The sequence below is a fragment of the Rattus rattus genome, chromosome 4, assembly GCF_011064425.1.
Source record: "Rattus rattus isolate New Zealand chromosome 4, Rrattus_CSIRO_v1, whole genome shotgun sequence".
In the NCBI taxonomy this organism is placed as follows: domain Eukaryota; kingdom Metazoa; phylum Chordata; class Mammalia; order Rodentia; family Muridae; genus Rattus; species Rattus rattus.
Window position 1 is genome coordinate 161,784,030 of NC_046157.1, and position 24,037 is coordinate 161,808,066.

Sequence of the window (24,037 nt, forward strand, 5' to 3'; positions counted from 1 at the left end):
ACAGGCTGGGGAACAGGGACTCTCTTTTAAGTGGCCAGGCCTCCCTTTTGAGGCACCGGACACCGAGATGTTATCTCTGTCTTCCTTGTCTACAGTGGGCCACCTACCCTCAACAAAGGCTCCCTCTTGATGACCCACCCACCTGCCTCCTGTTTAGCAGGAATCACATAGGAGATTTCCAAACCCCTTAGCTGTTTACAAGGTTGACAATGTTTCCTGGAGTATCAACAAGGGAGGGTGGATTTTACAAATCAGCATTTGGTTTAGTTTTTTAAAAAATACCCTGGTGTTCTCCACAGTTAGCTTCAAAGATAACAAAAGGTTACATGCAACCCCCCAAGGGAAAATAAGTTATAATTTATCATCATAATATGTTGGCAACTTATTCCCCATATTACTCTGGTTGTAAGGACATAGAGGCAGATTTATCAACCAGTAGTTAGAAGCCCTGGGTTTATGCTCAGCTGTGAGGCTACTCCATATGGGTATGCTGGGTATACTTGTATTTTCTGCAGACTTGATTTTGTTCTTCATGCTGTGCTCGTGTGTGTGTGTGTGTGTGTGTGTGTGTGTGTGTGTGTGTGTTTCATGTCTGTGTATGCATACACATGTGAAGGCCAGGGGTCGAAGCTGGTATCTTCCTTAATCATTTCTCATCGTGTATTTTGAAACAATGTCTCTCGCTGGCACTGTAGCTGTCCAGTTTGGCTCAGCTGGCTGGCCCACAAGCTCCTGCAATCCTCCTGTCTCTGAACCCCCTAGTGCTGAGGTTATAGACATGTACCATCAAACTGAGCTGGTGTATAGGGATTGGGGATCTGAGCTCGGGCCCTCGTGCTTGCCAGGCCACTTTACTGAGTCCTCTTAGCAGACGGGCATGTTTTGTTACTTTCTTTGTTTTATTAAACATCTACCCAATGTTTGATGCCTTCTGTACACCGGTCACATTAAATAAAATTAAAAGTAAAGGGGGGGGGGCCTGGAGACATCGCTCAGTGGTTAAGGGCACTGGTTACTCTTCCAGAGAACACAGTTTTGGTTCCTGCCACCAATCTGTAAGTCCCGCTCCAGGGGATCTGATGCCCCTCTTCTGACCTCTTGAGGCACCAGGCATACACACACGCATGTGGTACACAGACATACATACATACAAACAAAACACCTATAGACACACATAAATCTGTATAAAACATAAAGCAGGCAGGGGAACACTAATACATAAGAGACCAGTACAGAAGACGAGACCAAGGCAGAATTGAAGGAAGGTGGCTCCCACCCTCATGGCTGCTAAAACTGGGAAGCTGCCTGTGGTCTGCTTCACAGTGAGTCACACAGCCTTAGTCATGACATTTCCAAAAGTAAATCGTCCAAGAGCCTCTCTAGCAGTTACCAAGACTTTGTTTATGGAATAACCACTCTTTCGTTACTATAAGCAATGCCCATTTGGTGACAGCTTCAGTTGGGACATTGTGAGGTTAACCCTTCCGGATGGTGGTCATCGGAGAATGCTGTCTGCGGGTGTTGCATAGTCTTTAGGACCGAGGGAGGCTGCACCATAGTGTTGTCGCCCCTAACCACCCCTGGTCTCCCCAACCTCGGGCTTCAGTTCTAGGCAGCAGTCACTGCCATCTTGCTAAAGCAGGCTGTGTGTGGATTATACTGTTCCCTAGGACCTCTGTGCTGCAGGCTAGAGCTCCTATTTTATTTGCTGTGGGTATTATGCTCTCTTGCAGAGCCTGGCTGGTGAGAGAGTCAGTCAGTCTGTCCATCTATTCCATCTGGTAATTAAACTATATGTTGTAACCATGGCAACATAGCCCAGGGCCAGCCTGGGTTTTGAACTGCCTCTTACTGCCCTTATTTTTGAACCATGCCCACCTGACAGCCTGACTGTCCCCCAAAAATCATTGGTGGGGAGAGCTCTGGATTTCTAAAAACTGTTTAGTAGTGTGCATCCAGTGCCCCTTAAGAACCTATTTTCATGGAGTGATATTTTAAAGACTTCCCTGTCGTTTAAATACACGAAAGTATTGATTCGTGACTTTAAGCTGATGCCTGTGTAAGCAGTAGCAAATAGTCATGCCAACCAAGGCCTGTGAGCTACAGAAGAAGAGAGTCCTGTTGCTTACATTGTTGACATGTAACCCTGAATCGTTGGGGCCCAATGTCAAAGTCCACTGAGTCCTTTCCAGGCCTGTGTTTCTGTATGTCAGGTCCGTACAACACCACAGCACCCTCAGAAGGTGCGAGGCCAAGAGGCGGGGCCGCAAGGAAGCAGCTACATCGACCTATGTGCATATTTGTCAAGTTGTGTGCGCGCGTTTTGTACAGAACTAGAAACTGGATGTCTTCAGGACCCTGGACAGGGATACCCAGGGTCCTGGCTGTCCTAACCCAGCCTTCCTGCAGCAGCAGCTGGTAACATCACTTCCTTCCTTCTTGTGAGTCTTTATAGAAAAAGCTAAGTTTCCCAAAGAGGGTGAAATCATGCTATCAAAGAGCAATCATACATCTAATTACCTTCTGGATTTTCTCCTTGTAGATGTGCCCGGTCTCTCCCCAGCTGGTTCAGCCAGGGCAGCCCTCCTTGGGAAACAGACTCTTTGTAATTTAGCAGCTGTAAGCACCAAACTTGAAAAATGGCTGTGGCTGATTATGTAAAAAGAGATGAGGCTGGAAGGGAATGGGAATCTCTTGAAATGATTTCATTTCCACCTCCATGCCCTGCTCAGCTGCCTTTACATCTTTCCAAGTACACTAGATTAATTTAAACTTTGTGCAGCTTGCATTCAGCTAAAAATCAACGAGAACAGTTTGATTTTTGACCCTTAAATATCAAGTCCTGACTGAGATAGCCAGCTGCTCTCCTCATGGCACAGGCTTGCCCCAGCTTCCTTGGACAGTCTGTGTCTCCCAGTCACTTTGTGGCCCTCTGAGTCAGGGGATGCCATTTGGTGCCCTTCTGTCTTTATACCGAGGATACATTTCCCAAAGCCTCTGATTATGAATAAGACCCAAGAGAAACCCAGAATGCTGCAGAATGTAAGAAAACAGTGATGCGATGGGGCTGTAACACAGGGAAGCAGGAAAGTGAAGAATCTCATGACAGATACGCTGCCCGCAGCAGGACTAGCTATTGGCCTGCCTCTCTGTATGGAGCCACAGACTGGCAGGTGGTCTAGGTGGGGCAGCCACTTCACTCTCAAGCCTAAACCCAGTCTTATGGCCCAAGACTGGTGCTGGCCTTTGCCCAAGGATCCCCTAAGCTGCTTCCCCAGTGGAATTTTTTTTTCTTGCATTGCTTATTTTATTTCTTTGTAGTATCTAATACAGTGACCTTCCCTGCCCCCCTTAAAATCTACTTTTTAGGTGAAATTCACATAAAGTACTTAACTCATTTGAAGTGTAACTTGATAGTTTCTAACACAGCCACAGGTCTCTGCAACCTTTCTCAAGTCACCTTCAGGACATTTTCGTTACCTGAGAAGAGAAACCCTGGACCCTAAATAGTGTAACCCAGTTTGTGTTCTTTAAGGTAAATAGTGAAGCCAGGTTGTGCCTTTTTAAAGGGCTTTATGAACGCACCTGGTAACGGGAGCTTCCTCTGGCCGGTGATCAGCTCTCTTAAAAACCAACTTCCTCTGCAGAGCCGAGGTGTAATTGAAAGTGGCCAGGGAAGGAATTATTCTCCCCTGGACCCTCTTTCGGAGCTGGCCCCTCCTATTGTGCGCCTTCCCTCCCCGTTTTTTTGTAACTCCATCTGACACTGTGTTGTCTTTTCCTTTCCCCTAACACCTGTCATCTTCCTCGCCCCCCGCCGTGTCCCTCTGCCCCTTCTGACATTGTATACCCCTGCGTGTGCTGCAAAAGGAAGCACACAATAATGGCAGTCTCTGAAACATCTTCAGAGATGGGAGTGAAGTCAGCCTCCTCCCGCTGCAAGCTCCCTCAAAAGCTCTGTGCTCAGGGCGATGGTTTGAACTTCACTTCACACTCACCTTTTAACAGGGACCCGGGATGTTGTGATTTCCTCCAATGGCAAAGGTGGCCTCTTCTTTATTTACCAGCCGACACATCCCTCTGAGCCTCAGAAGGGACAGAGGCCCTATTAAAGACCCAAATGAGTCTCCCATTGTTGACCCTGGATCAAAGCAAGTGGCCTTTAATTTTCTACTTCCCACAATGACTTGCTGTTGAGTTTGTGGAAGGCCTTAGCCCTCAGCGGTTCCCTCTGGCAGTGCCAAATGGCTCCATCTTTGAAAATCCTGAATTCTTTAATACAGGGGGGAAAAAAAAACCTAAAAGATTTTAGCAATGTGTTGTGCCTGACACAGCCAAAGAAGCGAGTGGACACTACGGAGCTGTCAGCGCCCACACTACACATGCCACCGCGTTCCTTTCTCTCCTGGTGTCTTGTCTTTCTTCCTTTTGTTCATGGGAACATGTGGTTCTTAGGAACACATGGTTTAAAGCATTTTGTATACTTTTGGTGATGGCCAGCCATCTTACCAGCCACTCACCTGGATTATGGTGGCTCTTAGGAGAAAGTTCACATCATCCTGTCTTCAAGCCAGACATACCTCAGGAAGCCCCCCAATCCCTGTACTGTCTGAAATGGCACTTTCCAGGGCTTTGGAGGACACAGGGCGGGTATAACTCAGGGTCCACATGTGAGAACAGTACCAAGAGCAAGCCTCAAAGAGCTCCTGCGTTCCCAACAGACACATCCTGGCTCCCCTGCCCACAAAAGCAGTGGGATACAGGATCGAGAAGCTGGCACCCTGGCTGCGGAAATGCCCCTGGATATGAGAAACCCCTCTGCACCTGGCAGAGGCACTTCCCGAGATGAGCCCCCCACAACAGTCCATCTAGATGGGCTCAGCTAATGATCGGCCGGGCAGATAATCGGAGGAGAGTTAATTGTGAGGTTCGATATAGCATCTTGTCGGCAGGGATAAGTTGCCACGTTTTCCACTTGAGCTGAAACTAAATGATTGTAAAATAAGTTATGAGTGTCCTTGGGCCTGTCTGCCGGAATGATAGCTAAGAATACATTCCTGGCCCATCAGTCTGGAGCAGGCTGCTTGATATTTATGCGAGTGGAATGTTATTTTATTCTCCCTCTGGTCATGCTTGTCAGCTCCCCGAGTGAAAAGTGAAACTGCTTCTTTGACTCATACTTCACATGCCGGAGCTCCGAGAGCCTGCAGATTGTGATCATTATTGCTCATGTTATATATTTTGGGGGGTATGTGTTGAACATTGATGCCCGATTGGGAAGAACTAATAGCCGGCATTGAACACATAGGATGGGCCAGCCCTTCCTGGTTCAGCAACCATATCTGGGGGATCTCCACACCAGTGCAGATTCAAACATGAAGTACTGAGGCACTGGGGTTTTCTTTCCTTTTTTTAATTTGATTGCCTTGCTTCACCTTGCTTCTCCCCTCCTGTATTTAACGCCATAGACAAAAGTCTGTCTTACCGCCTGGTAATTGATACAAAATGAAATGCATTCTTCATAGACAGTCAGGAGAAGTGGTGGCCTCTGAGGGTGGGGCCGAGGGACATCTTGTCAGGCTTGAGGAGCAGTGGGGAGTGAGGAAGCTCAGTGTAGAAGCCTCACACATTTGACCGCTCGTATTTTAGAGCAGAGCGGGGTGGGTATTAAACAGCTCCTGGGGATTCTCACGATCCGAGAGTCAGGGCATAAATACTTATGCTGCAGGTGCCTGTGTGTAGAATTCTAGTAATAAGGGGCTCATCCCTGTGTCCACAAGGCTGCCGTCAGTCTGGCTCACTAAGGGCTCAAGCCAAGGCCACTTTACCTGCCTCCCCCTGTCTGCCATGACCAGGGGACACACCCCTTACTATTCCCATCATCCCTCACCATCTTCTCAGTGCCTGGTGTAAGTCTCCACCCAGGCTCTTCAGCCATACCCTGATGCCTGCCTGCAGGTCTGTTTTCTGTCCCGAAGGGCCTGGCCTTCCCGTTGGTCCCCTGGTATCTGTGTGAGGTGGTTTCCCCCTTAGCCTGGTAGTAAAGCAGCACTCATGGAAGGTACCACATCAATGCCTGCCCTACTGGCGGGGAAGGAAAGCTGGACGGGATAGATTCTAGGCCCTGGGCCATGGACTGTTTACATGTTAGCACATGTGGAAGATGCAGGGGGAAAGATGGGAGGAGTTCTCTCCTGCCTCCCTCTCTATATGAGCAGGAACGGCCTCTGGGCTTCCCTTGGGGTCTTGTGCCCTGTGGATCCCAGGGCACACAGCAGTGTCTAGTTCAGTCCCTTCCTCATCTGAGAGTAAACATAAGGTCAGACCCGGAAGCACTTCCATGTCTTCCATAGTAACACAACTCTTATGTTTTTCTACCCGCACCTGCCTCATGACACAGTGGCACCTCTGTCTTCCCGTTAGTCTCACTCAGGCCCCTGAGGGGCCCCTCCTGGTCCCAGAGTCACAGCTCTTGTGTGTGGATGAGTCCTCTCTCCTCCCTGTGTTTATCTGTAGGGTTGACATGTGCTGCAGATGGGGTCCCTCTGCATTCTGTGCTCCAGGGGCAGGACCCAAGAAAAACTGTCTTTTGCTGAAGGCATCAACCAGGAAATTAGATAGGCATTCTCTTCAGACCTTAGAATCGGCTCTGTGGGGACAGGGGTTCTGCCTTTTATTCTTTGACAGCGGCTGGCTCGGAGAGCATGCTCAGTAGTGTAGGCTGAGTAAGGGAGACTCTCTCTCTCTCTCTCTCTCTCACTGTCAATAGATCCCATTCATGGCTGTAGTTGTTCACCCAAAAATAGCTTCCAGACAGTGAAAACTTGCAGGACAGTGGTGGACACAAAAGCATGCTTGTGGTGAGTTTTCAAGGACATGGCAGAGTTGGTGGCACTCTGCTGTTCACCGGGGACCACACGCTCCTCCCATCTGGGCCAGTACCTTGGGCAGTCAGTTCTTCAGTAAAACTGGCAAAGGAAGGTAGAGTTCCCCGTGGCTGCTGTCCTGGTGAAGAGAGAAAACGCAAACCTGCATCCACGAAGCTGACATGATAGCCAGCCATGATGCTCCTGTGACAGACGCTTGTCTCTATGTGGAGGGAACCAAGCCCATGAGGGGAGGAAGGGCAGACACTGTGGGCCAGCCTCTCACAGACTTCTTCCTTGTGCTGCATGGTTTCCTCCCTACCTTCCTGTGCAGACCTCACTGCAGCTTCCCATCTGAAAGGGAAAGACGCACCACAATAGATGCAGGAGAACCAGATGCTGCCCCTGGAGGCCTGTGCACTGAAGTGACCCCTCCCAGAAGCACTGGTGAGAGTAGCTGTGGCCAGCAGTGAGGAGGAGCGCTTTAGCAAACCATGCTCCAGAGAACAGCAGAAATCAGGTGGTAAACAATAGTGCACAGACGAGAGAGAGTTCACGCATGTGCTCTAAGTATCTCAGTGAGACACTGGTGTGTGTTGGACAGTGGTTTAATTACAATACACACCCAACCCCGTGTTAGGCATTGCAGGACACTTAGGGAAAAGGAAGCCTTGATTGCCCGGAAGTTAGCTTCAGACCCTAACTGCCCAGTGCAGAGTTGGAACCCCTGGAGTAGAGATTTATCATAGTAGCTTAGGATGAAGAGTCACCGACACCATCGCAGAGGTTGTAAAACTAAAGGAACAGGAGAGCGGGACACCCAAGCTTATAACATGGAAAGGTCTTTGAGTAGAAGCAGTGAGTGGCTTTGCCTCCCTGCCTGATGAGTAGGCCCTCTAGGGACAAGACAGGAATGGACCGCTATCAATGGGCCTGGCACAAAGAGTGTGTATCGGGGGCATCTTTTGAAATCTGTGCATGATATCAAAAACAACGACTTTATGAAATTCGTAGGCAAATGGTTGGAACTGGAAAATATCATTCTGAGTGAGCTAACCCAATCACAGAAAGACATACATGGTATGCACTCACTGATAAGTGGCTATTAGCCCAAATGCTTGAATTACCCTAGTGGCCTAGAACAAATGAAACTCAAGACGGATGATCAAAATGTGAAGGCTTCACTCCTTCTTTAAAAGGGGAACAAGAATACCCTTGGCAGGGAAGAGAGAGGCAAAGATTAAAACAGAGACTGAAGGAACACCCATTCAGAGCCTGCCCCACATGTGGCCCATACATATACAGCCACCCAATTAGACAAGATGGATGAAGCAAAGAAGTGCAGACCGACAGGAGCCGGATGTAGATCGAACCTGAGAGACACAGCCAGAATACAGCAAATACAGAGGCGAATGCCAGCAGCAAACCACTGAACTGAGAACGGGACCCCCGTTGAAGGAATCAGAGAATGAACTGGAAGAGCTTGAAGGGGCTTGAGACTCCATATGTACAACAATGCCAAGCAACCAGAGCTTCCAGGGACTAAGCCACTACCTAAAGACTATACATGGACTGACCCTGGACTCTGACCTCATAGGTAGCAATGAATATCCTAGTAAGAGCACCAGTGGAAGGAGAAGCCCTGGGTCCCTAAGACTGAACCCCCAGTGAACTAGACTGTCGGGGGAGGGCGGCAATGGGGGGAGGGTGGGGAGGGAAAAACCCAAAAAGAAGGGGAGGGGGGATTAGGGGATGTTTTGCCCGGAAACGGGGAAAGGGAATAAATTTCGAAATTAATAAAAAAAAATAAAAATAAAAAAAAAAAAAAAAGAAATCTGTGCATGAAATATTTAAGAAGAGCAAAAGTGCTTAAGCACAGATAGCATACAGAAGGGGACGGTAGGTGACATCTTAGAGTCTGGTACTTGTCCCAGAGACTCGATGAGGGCTTTGGGGAAATGGATTGCTCGGGGAGTTCCTATGCTTTGCTTCTTTGTTTATTGGTTTTCCTGGTGATGATTTTTGGTTGGTTGGTTGGTTGGTTGGTTGGTTGGTTGGTTGGTGGGTTGGTTGGTTGGTGGGTTGGGCTGGGTTGGGTTGGGTTGGGTTGGGTTGGGTTTTGTTGAACCTGGTGTTTCACTATAGACCAATCAGTCCTGGAACTTTCAGATTCTCCTGCCTCTGCCTCAAGAGTGCTGGGATTAAAGGTGTGCTCCACTGTGCCTAGCTATAAGCTGTTTTAATTAAACCCTGACCTTCACACCACCTAAGCCAGCCTGCCAGACCTCAGGCTGAAATGGGGCTCAGGACTGTCGGCTAGCTGGGGTACAAATCAGCCAGGGAGGAGAAGCAGGCACATGGAGCCTGGTAGAAGTGGAAAGGTGGCAACATCCAGGGATGAGGTGGGACAGGAGGTGGTAGGTACCCAGTCGTACTGTGATGCACATCAGCAGGGATCTTAGGACAGTTGTTCAGTGGTGGGTCCCCAGCTTCTGGAGGGTGGCCATATTCTGAACGCAGGAGCCGGGTGAATAGGACTCAGTGCTGGAGGCCTTCCTGTCCTCGGACTGGTAACTCAGGACAAAAGGACTGAGAAAACTTGGGGTGGGGAGCAGTGTGACACCCACGCTCCTCTTGTGTGTTTGTGTATCTGTCTCTGCCCAGTCTTTTAGCACCACTTTTGTCTTCTCTTCGGTAAAGATAAATAATAAACTGGGTTCCATCTATAGTAAGTTACTGTATTTGCACACTGGCTTTAAAGCCTCTCTGAGGAGTACGAGGGACTCCTCGGCCTGCAGTGGTACTGACTTGGAGACACTCCTGCAGGCTCTCGGTGACTCGTGGCAGGTCGTGCCATCTCTCACTAATTATCAAGCGGAGTCACAGCCATGTGTCTTGCTGCAGGGAGACGGTGGTCAGGGATTGTCCATCCTGTGTGTACAGTCGCACAGCCGCTGAGGACAAGTCTCTCTGTGGCTCTCATTCCTGGTGCAGCAGGGTCAGTAAGGGAAGGGAAGGAAACATTCAGAATCGGAAGCTCCCCACCCGCTTTCCCTGATGCCAAGTGTGAGCTGAGGTTCCAGGAGTCCAGTCACACCAAGCAGAGGATTCCTGGCAACTGCTTTGGGCCAGGAGGTGCACAGGACAAAAGTGCCGGGACCTGCTCGTTGCCGAGGCCGCGGGCTCCAACCCAGCCACCGTGTGCACAGGTGTCTCAGGAAAGCCCTTACGGCTGACACTGGAGGATGGCGCTTGAGTAAGTCTTTCCTCCGTTCCTCGCTCTGTGGTCCAAGTTCACCTTTGCCTTCTTTTGCCTTTTCCGGTTCTGCCGCAGACACGGGGCTGGGCGACTCGGTGTGTTCCAGCCCAAGTATCTCCAGCAGCACCAGCCCCAAGCTCGACCCACCCCCCTCCCCCCACGCCAACAGAAAGAAGCACCGGAGGAAGAAAAGTACCAGCAACTTCAAGGCCGACGGGCTCACGGGCACCGCTGAAGGTAAGGGGCCCGGGCTCCCAGAGCGAGTGAATGCACTGTGGAAGATGCCCTTGCTTGTGACGGCCGCTGTCTACCTGGCGGCCAGATGTGGGCTTTCTCAAGTGGCTCCTGCAAGTGAATGTGGATGTTTGTGTTCCACACATGCGTGTGGAGAGATAGGTGCACACTTGCACACATGCACACACCAAGAAATGAGAGATGTGTAGCTAAAAGACAAAAATATTCAAAAGAAAACCAAACCCTCGAGGTGCTGTTGTATTACACCAAGGTTTGTCGGTGAGATAGACAATCGCAGAATTCTGTCCTGAGGAAGTGTTTTCACTCAGAAACCACCTTGTCATGCAGAGCCTTTCTCTTTCCACCCACCAATGTTTTCCCTGAATATTCAGAACTGTGGACTGCACGATGCTACTCTCAGTAGGGAAAGTGGTTTTTGTGAGCCCACAGCACAAAACAAGCAACCAGGACCAGTATGGCTCGGCAAGCTGTCCCATCATTTGTGAGGTGGGCCATGTTGTTTTAGGGGTCATGAGGTCTTGCAGCTTGGGGTTCCTTCTCCTTCACTAAGGTTCATCCAGTTTTGTCTCCTGCAGCTTCCTGCTGACAGGGTTAGAAAACGAAGACCAGTTTTCTCACTTGGGGATAAATAAGGATGATTCTGCTGTGTCAGAAATCATGGAAAGTGGCATTGTGGTAGATGCCACTGCTCTTCCCACGATAAAGGGTCCCACAAACGCCGTTACCCAGACCTTAACAAGAGCCCGTGTCCAAGGAGAGGTTGGGACAAGATGGTAGCCTTACCACCCATTCCAACCTCCAGCCTGGGGACCCAAGCAAGATTTCCCCTAATGAGTGGGTGTCATAACAGATAAGTGGCTAGGGCATGTCAGGTGTCTCTGGTTGGTGCCTGTTCTTAATGTCATAGCCCAGCTGATGGTCAGTTCTCTCTGCGGCCGCTTACGTACATTCAGTTACCCACCCCTGATCTGTGCATAAACACTGAGATCAAGCCATCAGGAGCACATGTGGCCAGTGGGAAGTTGGAAGGAACGTAGAAGGTGACATTTGCTGACTTTGTGATCTCGGGGTCATCTGGTGGGCACTAGCTATGCTGTACTATATCGTCAAGCGGAAACGGTGGATCTGCCCTAGCGACACAAAGACAGCAGCTTTGGGATTGGGAGATAGCTCTACAGCGCTTGCCTTCCAGGCACAGGGACCTGACTCGGAGCTCCAGATCACCCCTAAACCAGCCACATCAATACCACAATTGACGGTATGTGTTTGTAATCCTAGCCTTAGGAGGTGAGGGCAAGCAGCTCCCTGGAACTCACTGGCCAGCCAGTCTAGTCTCCTTGGCCTAGTTCCCAGCCCACAGTGAGAGATTCTGCTCCCAAAACCACCAAACAGAGACAGTGTATGGTGCCTAAGGATTACTAGCCAAGGTTGTCCTGCGTCTTCCACATGAGCATGCGCCTGTATACAGGTACCACAGACGCACATGGATCAGAAAATCTTCACAGTGTCTCCAGCAAGGATGGATGACTGGGCAGCACACGTTCAGAAGTCGTGGATGGGTCTGCTGAGATGCCCTTCAGTTCACTTGACGGTTTCTAATCAGAAGTGGATTCTTTTATTTTTAATTTAATTTATTTTACTTACTCACTTTACATCCCCCTCCTGGCCACCTCCTCCCACAATTCTTTTCCCATCTCCCCTCCCCTTTTCCTCTGAGCAGATGGGGGACCCTGGGTATCCCCCCCACCCTGCCACGTCAAGTCTCTGCAAGGCTAGGCCCATGCTCTCCCACTGAGGCCAGACAAGGCAGCCCAGCTAGAAGAGCATATCCCACATTCAGGCAGCAGCTTTGGCATAGCTGCGGCTCCAGTTGTTTGGGACCCACATGAAGACCAAGCTGCACATTTGCTACATATGTGTGGGAGGCCTAGGCCCAGCCCATGTATGTTCTTTGGTTGGTGGTTCAACTCTTGAGAGCCCCAAGAGTCCAGGCTAGTTGACTCTGTTGGTCTTCCTGTGGAGTTCCTGTCCCCTTCGAGGCCTACAATCCTTCCTCCTATTCTTCCGTAAGAGTCCCCAGCCTCCATCCCCTCCTTGGCTATGGGTGTTTGTATCTGTCTGAGTCAGCTGCAGGGTGGATCCTCAAAGAGGACAGCATGCTCCTGTCTGCAAGCATAACACAGTAGCATTATTAGTGTTAGGGACTGGTGCTCGCCCACGGGGAATGTAAATTCTAATAAGGTCGTCTGTATGGTTCTCCCTAGAAAATGTTGACCTGCCCCACTGCCGGTGTGTTTATGAGGGCTCAAGCTTGCAATCCTCCTGCCTCAACCTCCTGAGTGCAGGATGCGTGCATCGTACTGAGTGTATTTCTAAAGTCAGATTGTGTGTTGCCATCCTACTGTTGAAGCACAAATGGTAGTCCTCCGGACACATCACTCCTTAAGTAACAGCTGTGGGAAGTCTAATGGGCATGCTGTCCTCAGAGGTAAAGCCAGTTGTGCAGAATCTTCCTGCTGACAATCCTGTTTGGTTGTGAGACTGTGTTCCTTTAAAGTGGTTTTGTGGTTAAGAGCACTGGCTGCTCATCCAGAGGACCTGGGTTCAGTTTCCAGCACCCACATGGCAGCTCACAACTGTCTGCAGCTCCAGTTCCAGGCCCTCTGACACCCTCACACAGACATAGGTTTATACAGACCAATGCACATAAAATAAAAATAAAATCCTTTTTAAAATTAAAAAAAAAAAAAGAATGTTTTCTGTTGACATCTCAGACCTTCAGCACCAACTGCCGGTTCCCTCGGGTCATGGCTGCCTGCTCCACCTGAGATGCAGACAGTGCACAGTACAAGGCTTCTCCACCTTTCCGTGACCCATTTCCACCTGAAAAAAATAAAGATATATAAAATAGGCATTCAGATCTATAAATAATAAATTATTGATGTGTTTTAAGATAATTTTCTTGCATATGTATAATTTTTACCATTTATTAAAGACAGAGAGGCTAGAGAGAGAGATGGCCTAGTGGTTAAGAGCACTGAATGCTCTTCCAGAGGACCAGAGTTCAGTTCCCAGGACCCATGTCAGTGGACCAACAGCCACCTGCAAATGCCAGCTACACATACACTCACTCACACACACACACACTCACACACACACACACACAGAGAGACAGACAGAGAGAGACAGACAGACAGAGGAGAGAGAAGAGAGAGGGAGGGAGACAAAAGTACATCTGTATAGTCATGAGGTGGATGCTTCCTTTTTTTGCATAAAGAATTAAATCTTGGCTGGATGTTGTTAAATCATGCCTAGAGCATCTTCAACATTCTTCAGACCTGATTGATATTTTGATTTTATAATCATTGGGGTTGGGAATGCCACTTTTCATGAATACATACTACAAAGCAACGGAGTATACATACGTAGGGCCACTTCTGAAATTGTTGGAAATTCTGTCCCAAGCCAAAATGAACTTAATGATTTTATTCTTAGTGAAAGTCAAGTGAGGAACTCCAGCGGAAGTCCCTAAAATCAAGTATTAGGTCTAGCTGCATTTCAGAGATAAACTAAGTTGACACCGACACTCTGAGGAATGTAAACACTAAAAGTCCCTGTTTTCTGTATTTCCATTATTTTTTATATGAGTTCAGTGTAAATGCTGTAGTCAAGAGTGGGCCAAAGAGCAGGGTCTACTGTGTAAGAACCGCACTGTAGAAGAGACCGGCAGGTAATGGGTGGCTCTCTGCTTCCCACCTCTTGATGGAACTAGACAACCAAACAAGTGTAAGAAAAATAAAACTCCATCGATAGCTAATTCAGTCAGAATCCTAGGGGCAAAGCTAATAGCGTGCTTAGGCTGGTCACTAGAGATTTACCTCCAGAGACAAGAGAAGGGACCTGGAGAGGAAGTGGAGAGGACGGAGTGTCTGTGGCAGATGATGTAGTCACCCTAGGGGCACAGGCACAGAGCAGCCAAGGTATCGAGTCAAGGGAGTGTCTCACCAGCCTCCTCGCCTCCTTAGCCCTCTCCTCAGTATGGCTGTACCAGGAGCCAAACACCTGAGACTTGGAGCTGCCAGGCCCACACACGACTGCTCCATGGGGCCTCTCGCACAACCCTGAAGAAAAAAAGCAGCCCGTTGTCTTCTGTCTTTCACATATGCCGTAGACCAGAAGTCTCAGAGAGCTAAGGGATGTACTGCTCGTTAATGGAGCCCCAGGACTTCCTGCATGCCCCTGGGTGCCATCCCCAGTTGCATGACAAGAGCTGCTCCTTGGGTTTCCTGACATGTTTCCTCTGTGATTTTGGTGGGCAGAAAGATGATGTCAGCATTTATGTTGCTTTAGCTTCAGAAATGGTGCCCAGCGGGGGCCTCAGTATAACAGAAATAGCTGCTCTAGCTCTCCCCTGCACTCATCTTTCTTGGACATGAGCATTAGTTAAGTCTCTACCACCTGGCAGAGAGAAGACGCCAAACTTAGCAGAGCAGGTGCTGTGATCTTAATACTGACATGTATGTGCACAGACGCTATGCTGAAACCTGTTGCTTGTATGCTAATCTAAAACTTAATAGTAAAGTGAATCAGATGAACACAGTAAATTACAGGAGCAGTGACTGTCACTTTAAACGTTTTTGTAAGTATTTAGGACTCCCACATGGTAATTTGGCAATCATATCTAGGGATTATCAGTGGATTTTGGGAGATCAAGCCCAGATCAAGATTTGGGAGATCAAGAGCTTCTTAGGCTCTTAATTAACTATAGGCATCAAAGGAATCCCAAGATGTGGAGGTTGGGTAGTGCCTGCCCACCCCCTCTGATCCCCTACCCTGCCCTGTGAAGCCTCAGAGGAGGGGGAAGCAAAGTCAAGACAGTAAATGTGCTCTCTCCCATTGTGTATCGTTTCCACGGGTGGCACAGTAGAAGCCACCATCCTCTCCCCTTAACACCTGTTCCCTCTCATGTTCACATGACTACACGATCCCACTTCCTGCCCCATCACCAGCACTACCTGAAAATACCTGTGGTGTTCTGTATCTGGCTGAGTTTAATCTGTGGAGGAATGATTACACATACTGAAAAAAAATCAGTAGTGTCATTTAGGTGTGATAATCATGGACCAATGAGCAGCTTAGAAAGGATGGGAAGGGAACTGAGCCTTGTCATGGACCTCTGGTAACATAGAGAATGGCCGTACAGGGTGGATGGCAAGTATAGTTGATGCCAGGTGGCCGTCACATACTAGGTGGTCCTGACTAGTTGAGAGTGTCAGTGGAAGCCTGGAGGGGTCGACTCTGGGTTAGAAGGGAGCTGTAAGAGCCAGGCATTTCTGAGAGACAGTGGCCCAGCACTGCAGTGAGGTGCAGTGAGGCGCAGTGAGGCGCAGTGAGGTGCAGTGAGGCTAGGCTAGGCTGCAGTTGAATATGGATTCTGAACGAGCCAAGTACCATCTTCCGTGTCCCAGGACTGGACTTACAAGTGCGTGCCTGGGAAAGCTTTGGACACTGAGGAGTTCCTGGGTCTCTAATGACTTAACTGTGGGCATTGTCTTTAAATTGTGGTACCTTCTGGATTCCTTCCTAACTACCATCCAACGGTGAGGTCATGTGTCACTGCTGAAAGGAAGCCACAGCCAGGGAGCTCTGCTCTGGAGCCCGGGATTGGTGGTCCTCATTAGTTTTACCACATTCATGCAAGTTTGCATCAGGTGCTAATTTCCGTTTCCCCGGTGAGGAGGCTGAAGGAGAGAGAGGTTAAGTGTCTTTCTTGTCCAGGGTCAGATTGCTGGTAGGTGACAGAACTGTCTCTTGATTTTCTTTCCACCGGGCGGAAAGCGAGGCTTTGAGGTATGGGAGGCTGTTTGAATCTAGGAGTGGAGCATACTGAAAAGCCTCCTTGAATTTCTCAGATTCCACGGATAAGACCCGGGCTTTCATAGAGGTCTGAACATCTAGAAGTTGTGTGGCAAAGATCTTTTTCTTAAAAACCAGGACCCGTCTCAATGTACCCAATCTTATTATACAACAGTGTCTGTAGAATTCCTAGTCTCCCCCTACCTTCCCCAAGTTCACAGAGTTTTGTGCAAAAGGTCTCAACGGGAATTTATTTCCCCCTCATCTCATTCCTTTAGCGCTTTCTGGGTCTTTACTGAACCATTGAGTGGTTGATTCTGAATGGCTGTTAAAGGATTATCTCAGGCAAGGTAAGTCACCCACAAACCTCTGCTACAGCAGAAAATGAATCGCTCATCCCAGCTGCCCTCACCAAGCAGTCAGAGGTGAGGCCCAAGATGTTGACAAATTTCATTAACTCTAAAGTGGCAAAGGTCACCTTCCACTTGGTTTTGCTTCACTCTCGCAGAGGAGACCCTGAAATTATGAATCATTTATTTTATTTTTTTCATCAAATATTAAGCAACCACCATGGGGAAATGAGATGGATTGGGCACCATTAGAGACACTGGGAATTAAAATCCAGGTCTGCTTTTTTCCTCCAGGGAATTCAGAACCTTAATATGACACAAACAGGTACTCTAAATGGCATGTACGAAGGCTGGCAAAGGGAACATCCAGGAAAGGTTTGGCATTCAGAGGCATAGACACATGCCCAGTGAAGGCTCATCTAGCCTATTTAGAACTTAGTTTTGGATTTGATACACAGTAGTTCTCATTTAATAAAACTTAGAAAGAGATTACCTTTCCCTATGTATTCAGCTTGGTCACCACGGGATAGATGTCAGATGATGCTCTGGAAGGCCTTTGCAGAGAAGATAAGAACTATGCATAAGCAGCCAATGTTGCTTTCTCATTGCTTAGGTTATCAGCAAGCAACCTGTAAGCCCACAACAGCTCTAAATCCCTGGCCATTTGGCTGTGTGGAGTGCCATGCACTTTGGGCTGTCGGGGTCAGCTGGGGGTCCTACCTATCATGATTAGGTGGTCTTGGTGTGTTTCTTCTGTTATCAGAGCATAGCAAGCTCTTGGTGATGTGCATGTTGTACACATGGCTGGCAGAAGTCAGGGCTCAGGACCTCTTGTGCACATGAGATCCCAGAGTACATGTGCTTTTCAGTTTTGTGTCATTGCTGGAAGATTTATGGGGGATGCTGTCACCTGTCACCGCATGTCCTTTCTCTCACCAGCCCTCTACATGTGTACCCTTTGCTCTCAGTTTGGCAGCTGGCCTGGAAGGAAAGGGACTGTGAAGTCTCCATCCCTGGCAGCATGGAGATTGCCTAATCAGCAATCGTTTTTATGCCATGAGACCCTGAACTTAACCTATTTTTGAGCAGGCACGTATGTTGGGGCAGGAGACGTCCTGACTCATTGAGTTGTACCAAAAGTCAAAAACCAAGAATCCCACCATGTTCCCAAAGATAATACTATAGTGTAGTAGTTTTGATTCTCCACCCAAGGCTTGCCAGAGACTGACAGGGTCTCCACCCTTGAGCTATAGGTTCTAGGAGATGCCACGGGGCCCTGATGGACTCCATAACCATCACCGGATTGGCTTTCCAAAGGGAGTCCTCAGGCAGCTCCCTCCAACTTCCCAGAGAACAAAGCTGCTGAAACTGAGCAGGGCTGAGCTTGGTCTAGACATTGACATTGCGTATTGGACACAGTTGATTCAAAAGCCATCCTGCAGGGTACAGTTCGTCCATCACAAACACACACAAGCTGTAAGCGCTCTCAGATCCTTTGTGGGAGTCAGCAGGTCGGAAGTAAACAAGGATGAGTCGATGACTGCAGGGGAAGCCGGAACAGAGGATTCCCACCACGACAGACCCGCCAATAGGAAAGGGGTTTTGGTCTTTTTGTAAGTCCACACAAGCTAACAGGGTTAACTTCAGGACCATGAAAGTGCGTTGAGCACCTACTGAATGCCAAGTGCTGTGCTTGATACTGTGTGGAAACTACCTCCCCTGAACTGGGGAGCAGTGATGGGGACAGTGGAAAGCAGTGGCTGGTACCAGAACATCCTGGTTGCCTGGGAGACTCCACAAAGGGACAAAGTATCCCCATTGCATTTGATAGAGTGTGGAATGTCTTCTCTCCTAAGCATGAAAATAGAGGAACTCTGTTAAGGGAAAATGAGATCAGCCCTTAGGAGGTGGCTTAGAACCCTTTCATTGTCCTTAGGAGACGGCTGTGGGACAGGACAAGTGATCAGTTCCCTGTCCCCCACCATACGGGAGAATAAAGCTATTCCTGGAAGACTTCACTTTGGAATCCAGATATGCAACAGGCCTCCACACCTTGCTGTTTGCCTGGCCTTGGAAGTGATCTTCCTGCCTAAGGAGCTCTATCAGTCCCCCATGCCTCCAAAGAGCCAGTGATAACATGTTTTCCTCTGCCCAGCTGGGAGCTCCTGGGTCTGCTGGCATTCCGCAGTCAGGATTTGCCTTGAAGTCTTCACACGCTGTGGCTGTCACTTCATTCTGTGATGAAGTTGTAACTCCTGAGACCATGATCCCATCTAGGGGAGAGGCAGAGGGTTCTCATGCTGTACCCATCTAGTCTCTACAGTCTAATTCATCACTTACTTCCTGCACCTCATCTTGCCCTGCCTCATGGGCTTTGCTCTCAAGCTTTTGAATAGGCCATGACGGTCCCTTCCCAAATCACGGAATCCATTGTCACCATTCTCAGACACCTACAAAGCCACAGCAGGACTGTCACTGCCCTGAACGATGTCATCCCTGTGGGTAGTCAAGGATGAGGGTCCTTCCATTTCACAAGTATAGAGAAAAGTTCCATAAAGCAGTGATGTCCCCCAGACACAGGTGGGGGCTGACATCAGAGGCTCTGGTAAGCCTCCAGATCAGGGTCGTCTGTGTTTAGCTTTGTGCCTGGTCATTTGCTTGGGCATAGACCCTAGAGGTACCACTTCCCAGGTCCACTTGGGTTTCTTTGCAACACAGCCAGGCTCAGCAGGGCCCTTGCCCTCCCTGCTCTTGAGAGTGGGAAACAACCCTTCCAAACCGATCTCCTTCTGGCCTCTTTGCAAACATATTTCTTGTGTGTGTTTGCTCTGATTTGGGCAGAGTAAAGGCTCAGTTCACTGCCCAGCTGCTTTGTAGGCGATTAGAACCTACAGGATTAGCCGCCGACTGACTGACAGGGGCAGTCTCTCTCGCAGTTTCTTTAGAAACATAAGCAGTTTTTGTGTTCACCCTGAGGATGAGAATACTTGTTCTTTTTGTTGTTTTGGATGAAGGGAGTGAGCATTTCAAGGGCAGTTTGGAGTTAGCAGGAAGGCAGGGAGTGATTGGTTGAGCCCTCTGTCATTTACAGGATTCCTGCTTCACTTATTCAGGTACAGATCAAAGACCTGGCCGCCCTAGCACCAGTTCTGATCATGGCGACCTCTTGTTTTATTGAGATGTGTTGCTTACGCCTTAGAGAAGGCGTGGTTCCCGGGAAGCTTGCGTTTGTTTAGCGCTCTGCAGCTCTCAGCCACACCCTCTTCTCATCTCAGACAAATAAGGAGCAGCAGGTATGAAGCCTTGGGCATATCTCCCATGAAAGAAGGGAGAGCAGCGGAAACTTTAGCAGTCATTGCTGTGCGCACACACAACTTAACCGGGGGCTTCTTTAGTACGCAGGAGATGGAGGAAATTGGCCATTTTTCTGTGAGGTAATGGGCTTTGTGAAATATGAAAATCTATCAAATGGTTACATGCAATGACTTTATATAAGAGTTCACGAAGAGCGCCTACTGCACACAGTTTAATTCTATTTAATTTTTTAAGGGGGGAAAAAGCAAAGGGAAATGTTTTAGTTTCTCTTAAGCTGATTTCTCTCTGCCTTTTCTTAAAAGTGCCTTTCTAGTTACCACACAGTGATATGATCATTATCGGCCACCTCGTCGCCCTGCTGCCTCTGCATGCAGTAAAACACGAAAAAAAGAGAGAAACCAGGGGAGCTTGTGAAGTATGACTCCCCATCCCAAGACTCATTGCCCACGCCTCGTACCGCTTGACAGTAATGATCTTATTACAGCACTGTGGACCTTGAAGAGATTCCGAGAGGAGAGTAAAAGGACGGAGGCTCGTGTAATCAAGTGGCGCTGAATATTCCACGCGTTTTTGATCACATACTGATTGGGCACAGTTTTAGCCCATCTTCTAGTCAATTATGCATGGCCCCTGTGCTCCTCGGATAGGCAGGAACATTGATGGCTGTTGTCTGGCTTTGGCAGGCAGCCAGGAGTTTGAAGTGCCTCATGCACACACACCGTCTTCAGGATAAGTGCCTTTTAGTTGGAATTGATTACCTTTCTTGGGGTTTTGCTTAATAGCAAAACTGCATTTGGAGAGGGCTTCAGGTGAAAAATGGCCGATTAGCCATTTACAGCATCCGAACTCCTAGTCAATTTTTAGACCCCCTTAGTTTTCCATCTAATTTCTGCTTAATGATGTAATGTTTGCTAATATGTGGGACACCTCACCACGTCTGCCCCCAGGCACACGTGTTGAGCGTGCTGGATAGGTTTGGTCACATGGCTACCTCTTTCAGGCCCCCAGGCAGATCCCAGCTTTGAGATGATCTGTTGATCAGTTCCTGTGGTCTCCGAAAAGGAACCCAAAGACACTTTCCTCTTCGGGAAATGGATGTCAGTTCTCCTTGCTGGGGCCGCCTGCCTGTACGTGGTGACACTGCCCTTGCTAGTTTGAGGCGAGTTTTGCTGCTTTTTGCCACAAAGGATTTTTGTCTTTTTGGCTTGATCCTAGAGTCCAGGCATATTTGGAAGGATGGAATGCTGCAAGAATGTTGGGTTGCCTGATTTGAAGAGCACACAAACAAATCATCACATGTCTAGGAGACTGGGGAGCCAAGAATTTTGCTTCCACCCGTCAAATTCTTAAATACGACTCTTGACTTATATATATTTCTAGAACGATCAGGCAGGAAAATTTCAAAGACCCTTTTCATGTTTTCGTGCGAGGCCACAAAATTGGACGCCACAGAGTAAGTTATCCACATAGCACGTTCTGGAAAATATTTTGAAGTCCCTGAAAGTGTGGCGTCTGGGAGGGAGCCTGCAGTCACAGAGCTGGTACGTGAACTAAGCGGCCGCCTGCTCTGCTGGGCACTTCAATAACTTGATTTGACTCTTCCTAACGAGATAAATTGGAAGCTTTGTTCTCCTACTTGATTTTCATTTGGGTCTTTCATGATATCTGCAGGTGAGAATTGCTTTCCTCTCCAGTCAGCACAGTAAAAGCCGTGATGTATCATAGGCACGGCTCCCACGCCTGCCCCGAGAGAAACCACCAGACAGTAGAATAATGTCCCATAAGAATTCTGATTTGCTGATGCCTTTTAACAGAAAACCAGCCACAACGGAGAAGTCTGTGTTGACATTCTGTTAACGGTGGGGTTGCCGATAGTTGCTAGACTCTGCTGTGTGCCGGTGGTCGGAGCTCTGTGTGTCCTGTCGTAATCCCTGGAAGCCTTCAGGCAGGCGCCGTTACTCCTGTTTTTATAGCTGAGGAAACCGAGGGTCGTAAACTTTAACTAACTTGCTCAAGGCCACAGACATAGCCAGCCTCACCTCAGATACACACAGAACAGAACGCACCAGTGGTCTGCTTACGGCTTCCAGTTGCCTCCACAGTGACCTTCCCTCCTTGGGAAGGCCACGTTTGCCCCTTCACTTCAGAGCTTGCCTTACCTAACCGTCCTGTGGATTCAGTTCATACGAAAGAAAGGATGACCCAAAGGGATGTTTCTCCTCCATCTTAATAAGCTGCTAACTAACCTCTCAAAAATGCAACTTGACCGGTGACTGTGCATCAGCAGGTGAACAAAATAAGGGTGGTTTCACCTCAGGGGGTGAATCCACTTCCCAGGATTAGATAGAATTACGGAGCTGGTATACCCTAGGGGAAAGGTTTGTTAAGGGAATGCAGAACAATTCTCACAACTGTCTTGGAGTTCCTGCCAGTCAGTCATGCAGTTTGAGGTCTGTTAGCTATTTCCTTGATCCCTCGTAGCATTAAGTTAGCCTCCCAGACACTACTAGTGCTGTGATCTGAGGTAGAAGATGTGTGTGAAGGATCCGCCTGGCTGCAGGGAGCCTGCCTCGAGTAGGTTGCAGAAAGTCCCTCCTGTGATGTAGTGGCTGTCAGTCTTCCTGAACGCCTGAGTGTATTTGCTTGTCCTTGGCTTGTGGGTGAATACTGAAGATAAAGTGCCCAGCCCCTTCCTTCCCTTGCCATCCCCGGCATGGGGATGGGACGCAGAAGTGTCTTACCCATGTTTGTCAGGGAATAGCTTGGAATACTAAATCAGCCAGTTCATGGGAAAGAAGAACAGACAACCCCACACCCCTACCCCAGCCCTGTCCCATCAGACAGGATTCATCTCGTCAGGATTGGCCCCAGTCTGACTTTAACAGGTAAACTGGGTTTCTTCCACATAAGGGTAAGGGTTACATCCATGGGTTTGCTCAGGGTGAGGTCTCTTCCAGGTTCTTCTATCAGATGAGTTGAATGTTACAGTAACTGTTATTCGCCTGGTGCAATTGTCATCTCCAAGGCTCACCGCCTCAGTCTGCTAACCTGGGCCTAGTCCTGGGAGCTCCTAGCCTCCATACAATCTTATCCAGGCCTAGAATATTTTCAGCCTCTGAGACTTGCTCTTGACTTTCCTGTTCTTTGTGATCTCTGGTTGGCTGGTTCAACCCTACTATTTGGGTTCAAACTCCTCTCCAAACTGACTGATTCAATCTGCTCCCTCCCAACCCCACCCCAACGCTGGCTGCCTCTTGGATTGCTCTGCTTGGCCTTATACTAACTCTGTCAATCTGTTCTAATCTCTGTCTCATTCTCTGGCTCCTTCTGTCTTTACCTGTGTCTAGCTTGTTCTCTCTGCAACCTGCCACTTCACAACTCTCCCAGTAAAACTGCTTCCTTTCTCTCTCCACTGCCCTCCTAAGTAGCTTCCCTTTCCTCTCTCTTCTCAAGAGAGCAGTGCATATCTGTTGTCAAATTGTTCTCTGATTGGCCACTTCGTCTGCCACTCAGTTAAACATCACTTTTTTTTTTTTCCTTCTGCAGCAAAGCGTTTATTACATCTTGAAGAGGAGAGAGCTAAACATCACTTTCAAACATGGGGCTTCCCTCTTCAAACTAATTTTACCTTCATTGTTTGGGAGTGAAGGTGTGTACTAAGGGCAGGTCTGTATTCCCACCAGAGGGATTCAAGTTGCGTGATGAGGCTGAGCCACACCACAAGTAGAAAAAGGTTTCTTCACTGTGTGACCAAATATCCCGCAGTAGGCAAATTGAAAGGCATGGAGTTTAGGCCAGATCTAATTCTTGGTTTCATTTCAGAGTACTAAAATGCACTTTGAATGCTCCTCCCTATGAAGAGCCATGAATACACTGTAGAACCTTGTTGAAGGTTACTTTCTGTAGCCTCCGAGGTCTGCAGAGATGTGGTCAGCTGAGAGAGAGCCTGCCGTAGTGATGTGGTCTCCCAGGATACAGGGGTTGGAGGAATCCCCTGGGAGAGGGGGAATGGGCAGGAAAGGGGGCGAAACTCAGTGTGGGCCAGGCAGCCACAAGTGGAGAGAAACTCCATCAGTAAGCAGCATGGACCGTTCTTCTGTGAGACTTGAGGGCACATGCCTGGCCACACCTCAGCT

The 24,037-nt window shown here is 48.6% G+C and overlaps 1 protein-coding gene across 9 annotated transcripts in view; it reads left to right on the top strand.

Annotated features, from left to right (window-relative positions):
- Positions 1-24,037, top strand: part of Agap1 (ArfGAP with GTPase domain, ankyrin repeat and PH domain 1) — a 428,036-nt gene that overhangs the window by 318,319 nt on the left and 85,680 nt on the right. For 5 of the 9 annotated variants that reach the window (XM_032901597.1, XM_032901598.1, XM_032901591.1 and 2 more), the window contains one exon: positions 10,180-10,362. In XM_032901597.1, the coding sequence (XP_032757488.1) occupies positions 10,180-10,362 (183 nt within the window). The remainder of the gene's footprint in view (positions 1-10,179; positions 10,363-24,037) is intronic. The other 4 variants (XM_032901599.1, XM_032901600.1, XM_032901593.1 and 1 more) reach the window with 1 other exon arrangement.